Source organism: Dama dama, chromosome 15, assembly GCF_033118175.1.
Source record: "Dama dama isolate Ldn47 chromosome 15, ASM3311817v1, whole genome shotgun sequence".
Classification (NCBI taxonomy): domain Eukaryota; kingdom Metazoa; phylum Chordata; class Mammalia; order Artiodactyla; family Cervidae; genus Dama; species Dama dama.
The window spans coordinates 60139270-60151655 of NC_083695.1; the positions used below are offsets into that span (position 1 = coordinate 60139270).

General features: G+C 40.2%; 1 protein-coding gene across 1 annotated transcript; it reads right to left on the bottom strand.

Moving 5' to 3' along the window:
- Positions 1-592: 592 nt before the first annotated feature.
- On the bottom strand, positions 593-1363 carry FGFBP3 (fibroblast growth factor binding protein 3). The gene has a single exon (XM_061163100.1). It carries the CDS (start codon positions 1361-1363, stop codon positions 593-595), a length of 771 nt encoding a protein of 256 aa, XP_061019083.1.
- Positions 1364-12386: the final 11023 nt, after the last annotated feature.

Below are 12386 nucleotides of genomic sequence, written 5' to 3' on the forward strand. Positions count from 1 at the left end.
AGCTCCCATTGGCTTTGATCCCTACAGGGATCATCTATGACTGGAGACAGCACCCAAGTTCATACAAATTCCTAAAGAGAAAAAAAGTTGGTAATCTTGTCAGTCGAGTAGATGAGAAGACACTGAAAATTCAGTCTGGCTCAGGTTATCAATTGTAATATAAATGTGTTAAATAGTGTACATTGTATCCTGCTTCCCACAGGAGTCACATCATTTTAGTCACTTTTTCCCACTTCCTTTTTTCAGCCTCTCTCTGTACCCATCTCTCTCCCCAGTGAACAGTTTTTGCACATTTAAGGTATGCCTACTTACGTCTGTTTCCACTCTTTCTTCTGCTCTTAATCAGGCTCGACTCAATAATTTTTAACTTCTCTGCTGTCTCAGGGACTGTCCACACCCTTTACACTCCCATCCCAAGCTCCCTACCCCCACCCCCACTCTACCCCGCAGTCCCCTTCTAGAACCGGGACTCTTCCCCACTCTCCTGCATCTCCTGGCCTAGGATGCCCTTAGTTTTACCTCCCCGGCTGGGCATAGACCCACCCCCCCCGCCCCCTACCCCTCTTCCCCAGGCTTCCCCAGGCCCGCATCCTCAGCCATTCCAGAAATTGACAAAGAAGTTGCAGAGAGAGTGCCACTTCTCAGCACAGTAGGTGTCCGTCAGCTTCGCGTTCTCGTCCAGCCCGTCGGGATCAGGCCCGGTCCCCAGTGGTCGCTCCTCATCTGGGTCCCAGGCCGCCTTCCTCTTGCCCCCTCTGGGCTTCTGCTCAGAGGGCTTCCCTTTGGGCGGCGCGCTCGGGGGAGGCGGGGCCCGTGCCGCGGGGCCGAGCGCGGGCTCTCGGGGCTGCCCCCGGCTCCTGGCCCGGGGCTTGGGATCCCGGGGGAAGCCCGCCGCCTTGGGGCTGACGACTGGGAATGCCTGGGGCACCAGGCGCAGCTCCGCGCCACGGCCCTTCTTGCCGGCGCACAGGCGGGCCTTGAGCGGCGCGGGGTCGTGGCAGGGCCGCCGCTTCCTGCGCAGCCCGCCCAGCACCTGCTTCCAGTAGTGCGATCGGCGGGCGGCGTAGACGGCGCAGCGCCCCGGCTCTCCGCGGTAGGCGCACTGGTGGCGCGCCCCGTCCGGGCCTTGGCAGCGCAGCGCCAGCTCGCTGCCGGCTTCGGGCCCTGGGGCGGGCGGCAGGAGCTGCCAGCTGCACGTGTGCCGCTCGGGGCTGACAAAGCGGCCGGAGGAGCCGCCTGCGGAGCCCGAAGCCGGTTCGGCCGCGACGCCGGCCGCCCCCTGCTTTCTCCCGGCGGCCGCGAGGAGGCAGCCGCCCAGCAGCAGCAGAAGCGAGAGGGACGCTCGCCACCTCAGAGGACTCATGGCTTGTGGTGTCTGCGCTCAGGTCGGCTCTCCAGGGACCCCCTGGGCGCTTCAGCGGTAGCGGGGCCAGGAGAGCAGCATCCTTGGTCCTGGGGACAGAGGCAGAGACGGCTACTGACAGAGGACAGGCATCTGCCAACCCGCCTCCCCAGACTCCCTGGGCGCTGGTTTCCAGGGGGCAGTAGCAGCTTGCGAAAGGCCCTTCTGAAAAGTTTTCCTGAGAAAAAGCCAATTACTGTCTAAACAATCTTTTTGAAACTTATTGCGCATTGCGGTTATCTCCCCAGTGCAAATACTACAGCAAAGCGACGCCTGGTAATTATGACTTCCCCCTCTACCCCCTCTCTTCACCCTCCAGTAATTATATACAATATCGTTTCAAATTATTCTTTGGAAAAATGCACTTTTACTGCACTTTGAACTTACCGAATTCTGGGAGAGGTGGCAGGGCCTTATTAAGGTGGAATTACTGCGTGAAGGATTAGTCTGTTTTAGCCGACTCCCAGTGAATGAACGTGTTATCAATGGAACAGAAGAGCCTCCCCCACTACGCCCCTCCCAAACTTCTCTTTCACTGGGAGATTTCCCATCACCGCGCCACAAACACACACACACACACACACGCATGATGGAAGTGATGCTATAACATGAAATATAAATCTTTTTTGATTCCAGGGTTTAATCACGCGAATTTTAACGTCACTCTTACCTATTTTTTCTTACTTGAACTGTATTTATTTTAACTGAATTATTGTTGATTTACAATACTGTGTTAGTTTCAGGTGTACAACAAAGTAACTCAGTTATACATATATAGCAATATTCCTTATAAAAACTCTTTTCCATTATAGTTTATTACAAGAGATTGAATATAGTTCCCTGTGATCTGCAGTAAACCCTTGTTGTATATCAATTTCATATACAACAGTGTGCATCTGTTAATCCCATACTTCCAATTTATCTCTCCCTCCCAATCAGTTGTTCTCAATACTCTTCTAAAAATAGGCATTCATAACTATATTTGCAGTAATGGAAAAAATGTTTGAATAGTGCTTCCTTCCCCTTTTAATAACAGCTTTATTTACCATTTTGCTGTACTTAGTCGCTCAGTTGTGTCCGACTTTTTGCCACCCCACAGACTGTAGCCTGCCAGGCTTCTCTGTCCATGGGGATTCTCCAGGCAAGAATGCTAGAGAGGATTGCCATGCCCTCCTCCAGGAGATCGTCCCAACCCAGAGATCAAACCCAGGTCTCCCAGATTGCAGGCAGATTCTTTACTGTCTGAGCTCCCAGGGAAGCCCTTTTATACAGTTCACCCATTTAAAGTGTAAAATTCAATGGTTTTTAATATATTCACAGATATGTGCAACTATCACTACAGTTAATTTTGGAACATTTTTATGACCACAAAAAGCAACCCCGTACCCTTTAGCTACTCTACCCCCTCTCCTTTTACATGTTTAATCATTTGGAAATGAAAGTTGAAACAGAAATATCTGAGTTTTAAGAGTTAAATAAAATGAAATGAAGCAAAAACAACTGTAAATAGCCTAAACTGGGCACTGTTTACACTCTGATTTTTATATCATTCTGAGTTCTTTATTTTCACCCATGATTTTGAATAATTTTTCTCATCCTAATAATATTAATCCTAATAACTGTTACTACTGATAAAAATGTAATATCTTAGTTTATTGACTTATTATATTGTCCAGCATTTCACCCAGGGGTGAGCATTGATCTTTTGATTATTTTTAGGTATTATAAATCAAACTTAACTTCTTACAGAAATTAGAAGTTTAAAAATTGTTATTATAGTATAATATTACCAATTCAAATGGTTAACCTTTAAGAGTTAACATGTTCTTTTTTTTCTTTCTCCACTCTTTATTTTTTTAATTTGTTGATTTTTTAATTGAAGGACAATTGCTTTATAGAATTTTGTTGTTTCCTGTCAAACCTCAACATGAATCAGCTGTAGGTATACATATTAAGAATTAACATGTATGACAAAACCCACTGAAAAAAATAAAAAAAAAAAAGAATTAACGTGTTCTTGAATCTTAAAAATATTTACATTTAAACAAAGCACTTTTTTCTACATTTCAGGATACTCCATTATCTTTTTAAAACTGTTTTCAGTAATATATGTGATATTTTTTAATTCAAGAGTTTATACCTCCGACTATAATTGTTTGATACAAGTAAATATTTTCCTAAAATACTCCTTTGGGAGGTCAAGAAGTCTCATTATACTTCCTAATGTCTTCTTGTGGACAGTATTTTCTGTTACTGAACTTCCATTGGTATATTTCAACAGTTGCAATTTGATTACTACCATAAAAATCAGAATATTTTAGTATTAGAATTTATTTAAATATGTTTTTGCACAAAGTAAACATCCAATAGTGTATGTTGACCTAAGGAAGGACATTTCCACCACTCTGGTGAAATGAGAGAGATTAAAGGACTTACCCAATGTCACACATCATTTAGTGTTAAAGCCAGAAGCCACCTGACTATAAATGATCAAAGATCTTTACATTTCAGCTTTGCATTTCACTACTATCACTTGCAAAGTTAGTTAGGTCTTGATTTACACCAATTCAACTTAAACTGAAAAACAATTAGTACCAATGAAGTTAAGAAATATTAATATAGATTTTATAAACAGTAGCTTATTAATCCATTTCACAGATGTAAAATGGATTCTCTTCCCCAGAAAACCTTGTTTGTATAAGCAAAGTACTATATACAGGCTTTTATCTGATGCTCTGGCATTACTTATAGTTACTGGCTAACGAACCAAATAGGAATAATTTTTCAGCTAAAGAGTGACATCTTGTGACATTTTTCACTAATTACAATGAAAAGTTTGTTACGGGAAAGTCCTCATTATTAAGGGAGATAGATATCTGAGACCACTCTTCCTGTCAGAAACATTGCCCCCAGAACAGAGGGGGCACACAAATGTGCTCTGCCATGTCAGAAAGGGGATCAGTTCAGTTCAGTTCAGTTGCTCAGTCATGTCCGACTCTTTGCAACCCCACGAATCACAGCACGCCAGGCCTCCCTGTCCATCACCAACTCCCTGAGTTTACTCAAACTCATGTCCATCGAGTCGGTGATGCCATCCAGCCATCTCATCCTCTGTCATAACTTCTTGTAAATTGTCATTAAATACACAAAACACAAATTTTAACGATTTAAACCATTTTAAGTGTACAATTCAGTGACATTAGGTACATTTACACTGTTGTGCAACCATCACCACCATCCAGCTCCAGGACTTTTTTCTTCTTCCAAAACTGAAATTCTGTACCCATTAAATGCTAACTCTTCATTCCTCCCTTCCTCCTCCTCCTTCCGTCGCCATGAACTGACTACTCTAGGTATGTCATGCAAGTGGAATCATACAGCATTTGTCCTTTGGTTTGTTGGGTTTTGTTTTTGTTTTGGCTGTGCTGGGTCTTCGTTGCGGTGTGTGGGCTTCTCTAGTTGTGGTTCAGAGGCATTTGTCCTTTTGTGACTAGTATATTTTACTTAGTCTAACTTCTTCAGGATTCATCGATGTAGCATGTGTCAAAATTTCCTTCCTTTTTAAGGCTGAATAATATTCCATCATATGTATAATCCACATTGTGCTTATGCATTAATCAGCTGATGGACACTTTGGTTGCTTCCACCTTTTGGCTATTGTGAATAACGCTGCTATGAATATGTGTGTACAAATATTTGTTTGAGTTTTTGCTTTCAGTTCTTTTGGTCATCCACCCAGAAGTGGAATTCCTGGATCATATGTTATTATTATTTTTTTTTTTTTAGCTTTTTTAGGAAATTCTGCACTGTTTCCTATAATGACTGCACCATTTTACGTTCCAACCATCAGGACACAAGGGTCCCAATTTCTCCAAATCCTTTCCAATACTTGTTACTTACTTTTTTTTGTTTGTTATCTTATGTGTGTTTGCATGTGTGTTTTATAATAGCCACTCTGCTGGGAGTGAAGTAATTTTAATTTACATTTCTCTGATGATTAGTGATGTTGAGCATCTTTCCATGTGGTTCTTGGCCATCTGTATGTATCTTCTTTATAGAAATGTCTATTCAAATCTTTTGTTTTTCAATTAGATTATTTTTTGTTGTTATTGAGTTGTAGGAGTTCCTTATATATTCTAGATATTAACCTCTTATGGATACATTATGCAAATATTTTCTCCCATTTTGTGGCTTGCATTTTTACTCTGCTCATAGTATCCTTTGATGCACAAAAGGGATTTTTAAGCAGATTAATCTCAAAACTATAATGTTGAGCAAATGAAGCCAAACACAAAAGAGCCCATATTAAAAGTGAAAGTTAAAAAAAGAGAAAGAAAAAAATTAAAAAATAAATAAATAAAAGTGAAAGTTGCTCAGTTGTGTCCGACTCTTTGTGACCCCATGGTCTACACAGTCCATGGAATTCTCCAGGTCAGAATACTGGAGTGGGTAGCCTTTGCCTTCTCCAGGGAATCTTCCCAACCCAGGTATTGAACCCAGGTCTTCCGAATTGCAGGCAGATTCTTAACTGGCTGAGCCACCATATCTATTTTAAGTTCCACATCTGTATAAATTTCAAGAACAAGCAAAACTAATAAATGTTGGAAAAAGATCAGAACAGGGCTGCCTCTGGGGCATGAGTGAGGCTTGTATTGACCAGGAAGGGATTAAACAAAAAACTTCTAGGGGTTATGACAATATACTATATCTTGATAGAGGCTTGGGTTACATTTAAGATTTGTATATTTCATTATATGAAAATTTCCCAAAGAACAACTCCAAGCCTCTAAACAATTATTAAACCCAAGTTGTTGATATCCATGCTGAAGTGTTTAGGGATGAAGTATACTTATATTTGCAACTTATTTTCAAACATATAAAAAATTAATATGGATGATATGAATAGACAGAAATGAGTATTAGAGTTATATGATAAAGCAAATATAGTAAAATATTAATTGTAGAATCTAGGTGATAGTTATATGAGTGTTGACTGCATAATTTTCTTCAACTTTTTTGTATTTTTTTTTAATCCATGATAAATGATGGAAAAAATAGAAATAGAAAATAAAACTATTTTGAAATTACCATTAAAATTAACTATCATTCCTATATTTAAAATTAATGTATATTAGTGTCTTTTCAGATTTGTGTTACATAATTTTTTAAAGGAAACAAAGGTCGTATAATTCTTACATTTCCATGACCTTTCACGAATTTCATTTTGCTCCCCACCCTACTTCCACCCAGAGGTAATTAGCATTTTATCATAAGTTTGGAGTGTATTCTTACAATCCACTTGTAAAAATTTTATACTTGTCTATGCATGTATGTAAAACTAATGTCAAGTACAGTCATTGTGTCTTCATTTATAATAATGAAAAATTGGAAAAACCTAAATGTCAATCAGTGGAGAAATGAATAAGCTATGGGTTTTTATATGATGCAATCGATCTTGGAAACAATGTTAATTAATGAAAGCAAGCTTATAAATTACACTTTTATTGTTAATGGATACACATTTGTGTAGAAAAATTACAAAAACATGGGCAGGGAGTACACACACAAACTTTACAGTAACAGTCATTTCTGGGAAGGTAGTGAGGGGATGTGATTAGAAAGGAGTAAAAGACCTCAGTCACACCTTTAGTTTCTTGAAAATCTATTTGACGCAAATATGGTAAAACATTAACATTTGTTCAACTTGAGCAGGGCGTACATATGGGGAATTTATTTGCTGTATTTTTCTGTATGTTGGAAATAATTCATAATTTGAAAATACAAACAGTGTAGCTTTGTAAATATAGCTTTTAGAATTTATAGAATCATATGATAGTGAAAATGTTCTGCAGCATGCTTTTTAAAATTCAGCTTACGGTTTTAAGCTTTGTCCATATTGGTACATGGAGATCTGTTTATCTAATTGCTGTTCTTGGTATCCAGCCATACAACTACATCACATGCAATTTAGCCATCACTCTGCTGATGGACATTTAGGTCATTTCCATGAATATTATTATCAATACAGTTTTATGCAACAGACTCTGCTTACTGTAAATCTTTCTTGACAAGATACAAGACTGTGTTAGGAGGATGAAGAAAAAAAAGCAGCAGAGGAGACTCTTGTAAGCAGCATATGTGTTCCTCAAAAGTCAAAACAATTGCCTGGTGATAATTAATGTGACATTCAAAGCAGATTAGCTTTCCAGATGATTTGGATACCACTCTGCAAAGTACGGGCTTCCCGGGTGGCTCTCGTGCCAGTGCAGGAGACATGAGAGATGAGGGTTCGATCCCTAAGTTGGGAAGATCCCCTGGAGGAGGGTATGGCAACCAGTATTCTTGCCTGGAGAATCCCATGGACAGAGGAGCCTGGCGGGCTACAGTCCATAGGATCGCAAAGAGCCTGACACGACTGAAGTGACTTAGAACACAGGTTTTCTAAATAAATAACGCTGCAGTGAACAAGATCTTGTGTACAGGAGTGTTCCCTAGAGTGGTGATCTTTATACTGAAGTGTGTGTTCTCCTGAGAATACCAAAAACTTTTCAAGAAGTTTTTAGGCCTAAGTTGATATTTTTAAAACTCAAGTTTCAAGATCCTCAACCTCCATATATGTGCTTTCCTCCATATGTTTATTTCAAGCAGTCCTGGGTCTAGGCCTGTGGTTGGGTGCTGTGCAGGTTGTCATTTTCCACCTCCATTCACAGTTGCTCTTCTCTCACCTGACTACAGAAAGGCATAGTTCTCATCCATATCACCTTTCATTTGATATTTTATGCATAAATTTTAATGTTTATGCATTTTGAATTAAATTTTTATTTTTAAAATTTAACCTATTTAAAGTATATTTTTATTTTTAGCATGAGACAACAATGTAATTGTAAATCTACTGACTTTGACATAATAGTCTAAATAATACAACTGGACACTTTATACTCTAATATTGATATCGAAGTCTCTTTGATCATATGAGAAGTATAAAGTTTATGGAAGTATCATTCCACTATCTTCCTAGAATTCCCTGAAGTTATGGTGGCCATATAAGACAGTTCTGGTCATGAGATATAATTCTATTAAGAATTGGTGGAAGCTTTTTGCTTTCTTGAAACAAGCACCACTCTGTTTCCTTTCTTCTTTTTGGGTGTGTGACACTTGGTGGCAAAGGAGCCATCTTTTCAGCTCATCTTTCCAGGAGAGCTGTTCTCTCAGGGGAAGCTGACTCCACTCCCATCTCCTGGCTGGTCTAAGGATAATTCCATCCCCATTGCCAGAGGCTGGTTTAGTTTTAGGTGTGACACAAGTCTGTATATTTTGTCCATGTTTGCTGTCAGCTTCTGGGAAAGTTTTTCCCTGCTCTTAAAAGAGACTCAAGGAAAGCCAATCTTCCTCCCCCTCCCCTTGGATACTTTTCTTTTGCAATATACAAGTTTTACAGTTTAGTGAGTTCAAGTTTATGTTTTTTTTTTTCTTTTTTCCTGAATGTTAAGAATTTTTTGTGCATTAAGAAATCCTTTTCTACCCTGAGGTAAAAATATTCAACATAGCCTCCTAATAGTTTCCAAGTTGTGCTTTCAATTTCAGAACTTTAATCCATCTAAGATTTGTTTGGAGATATGATATGAAGTAGGGATTTGATTTTCCCCTCCACATGGAGAGCCAATGGTCCAACATTCTTTATTTAATAGTTCTTTTGCCGTTGATCTCTGAAGCCACCTTTCTGGTGATTAAAAAAAAAATAGCTAAAATTTATTTACCACTTAGTATTTGTTAAGTGTATCATGTATCAGCTCATTTGAGCCTTACAACTACTTTATAAAGTACAGGTTCATGATCCATTATTTACACTTCTGGAATTAAAAAACACATGATCATGACACTTTTAAAAAATTCATTTGGGAGCAAAACCTGACCTAAACTTCCATGAGCTATTTATTTATTTATGTTGTTATTTTTTAAAGATATTTTCTATTTATTTACATTTTGGCTGTTCCTTATGGCATGAGAGATGTGAGATTTTAGTTCCCCATGTAACCCATGCCCTCTGAATTGGAAGCACAGGGTACTGGCCCACCAGGAAAGTCCCTGCCATGCAGCTTTATAGAGTCTCTTATTTAGTCCTCTTAGTATGGCTATTCATACGTTTTGCTGCAGAACTGTAAATGTACTTGATTATTAGGTACTGCCCTAGAAGCTTTTGGGGCATGACAAGGTATATGCATTGGATGACTTCTCAAAATCTAAAACATTCTAAATTCAGAAAACCATTTAACCAAGGTCTCAGATAAAGGTTGTGTTGTTGTTGTTTAGTCGCCGCTAAGTCGTTTTTTTGCAACCCTGTGGACTTGTAGCCTACCAGACTCCTCTGTCCATGGGTTTCCCAGGCAAGAATACGGGAGTTGGTTGCCATTTCCTTTTCCAGGGGATCTTCCCGACCCAGGGATTGAACCTGCAACTACTGCCTTGGAACACAGATTCTTTACCACTGAGCCACCCGGCAAACCCCAAAGGTTGTGTATGAGTACTATTTTTATCCCCATTTCACAGCTGAGGAAATTGAGACATAGAATTTAAGTCATTTGCTTAAGGTTGCATAGTTAACAAAAAGTTTGCTCAATGGAGTTAATAACATTTTTGAGTGTTTAAAGTTATAGTCACTTGGTTAAATGCTTTATATTCATTATTTCCTTTCAACTTTGGCCAATAACCTCAGATATGCAGATGACACCACCCTTATGGCAGAAAGTGAAGAAGAACTATAGAGCCTTTTGATGAAAGTGAAAGAGGAGAGTGAAAAAGTTGGCTTAAAGCTCAACATTCAGAAAACTAGGATCATGGCATCTGGTCCCATCACTTCATGGCAAATAGATGGGGAAACAGTGTCATTGCAGATGGTGACTGCATCCATGAAATTAAAAGACGCTTACTCCTTGGAAGGAAAGTTATGACCAACCTAGAGAGAATATTAAAAAGCAGAGACATTGCTTTGCCAACAAAGGTCCATCTAGTCAAGGCTATGGTTTTTCCAGTGATCATGCATGGATGTGAGAGTTGGACCATAAAGAAAGCTGAGCTCTGAAGAATTGATGGCTTTTTGAACTGTGGTGTTGGAGAAGACTCTTGAGAGTCCCTTGGACTGCAAGGAGATCCAACCCGTCCATCCTAAAGGAGATTAGTCCTGAGTGTTCATTGGAAGGACTGATGTTGAAGCTGAAACTCCAATACTTTGGCCACCTGATGTGAACTGACTCATTTGAAAAGACCATGTTGTTGGGGAAGACTGAGGCAGGAGGAGAAGGGGACGACAGAGGATGAGAGGGTTGGATGGCATCACTGACTCAATGAACATGAGTTTGAGTAAACTCCAGCAGTTGGTGATGGACAGGGAGGCCTGGCGTGCTGCAGTCCATGGGGTCGCAAAGAGTCAGACACGACTGAGCGACTGAACTGAACTGAACAACCCTATAAGGTGCTATTATTGTCCCCATTTTCCAGAAGCAGTTGAAGCTTAGAAAGGTTATACAACTTCCCTGAACACACAACTATTAAATGTAGTGAGGAAGGATTTAAAAACAAGCTATTCTGACTTCAATATATTTATTACACTATGCCTTACCAGTCTGTAACACCTCTCTTCTATATGTCATTTAGAACTACATATCGTATCTAATTACCTCTTGGATGTTAAAGAGTAACGTTTTTTTTTTTTTTTAATGCATATCAGATCATTTTACTCCCATGCTTAAAACCCTCCTATGACTTCCTATTGATTTCAAATGCATGCAGTGGTAATGGGCAGCTTGCAGCGAGCAGTAGCTGGAAGCAAGATTTTAGTTTCCCAGACTGGGAGTCCTAACCACTGGACCACAGGGGCCAGCAGTTAAGGCTAGAGTCCCTAGTCCTTGCCTGCTTAATAAAGAATGAATTCAGGCAAGAAGGCAGAAGATAAAGAGTAAGTAAAAAGTTTATTTGAAAAGAAAATTATGGGCAAACTCAGAAGAGAGCCGCGCCTTTGGGAAGTTTAAATCCTTTTGGGGACAGTTTTCCAGGTCTTTGTCTTCCTTGGCCAATCATCTTGCTTTGTTCCCCCACAGGCCACAGGTTGATCTGTCTCAGGACCCTCCCCTGAGGTGTGGAAGCACCCCTCAGCCAAGATGGTCCTCAAAGTGAAGGCTTCTGGGAGGAGCAAGACTCATTATGGCCTGGAATTATCCCCTGACTTTTGACTCCAGTGAGCCTTTCTGCACATACATACTGTCTCCCTTGTCCCCAAAAGGGGGGAATGGAGATCCCTTAATCCTTTACTCAAACAGGGTTTTGTCCCTGTTTGTCCTTGCCATGGGCTGCATGAAGCACAAGCTGGAATCAAGATTGCCAGGAGAAATATCAATAGCCTCAGATATGCAGACAACACAACCCTTATGGCAGAAAGCAAAGAACTAAAAAGCCTCTTGATGAAAGTGAAAGAGGACAGTGAAAAGGCTGGCTTAAAACAACATTCAAAAAACTAAGATCATGGCATCTGGTCCCATCACTTCATGGCAAATAGATGGGGAAACAATGAAAACAGTGACAGACTTTATTTTCTTGGACTCCAAAATCACTGCAGATGGTGATTGCATCCATGAAATTAAGATGCTTGCTCCTTTGAAGAAAAGCTATGACTAACCTAGACAGCATACTAAAAAGCAGAGACGTTACTTTGCTAACAAAGGTCCATATAGTCAAAGCTATGGTTTTTCCAGTAGTCATGTATGGATATGAGAGATGGACTATAAAGAAAGCCGAGCATCAAAGAATTGAGGCTTTTGAACTTTGGTGTTGGACTCTCAAGAGTCCCTTGGACTGTAAGATCAAACCAGTCAATCCTAAAGGAAATCAGTTCTGACTATTCATTGGAAGAACTGTTGCTGAAGCTAAAGTTCCAGTACTTTGGCCACTTGCTGTGAAGAACTGACTCCTTGGAAAAGACCCTGATGCTGGG

Bases quoted from the DNA above. Each gene is read 5' to 3' on its own strand.
- FGFBP3 (XM_061163100.1), bottom strand. From the start codon at position 1,363: ATGAGTCCTCTGAGGTGGCGAGCGTCCCTCTCGCTTCTGCTGCTGCTG.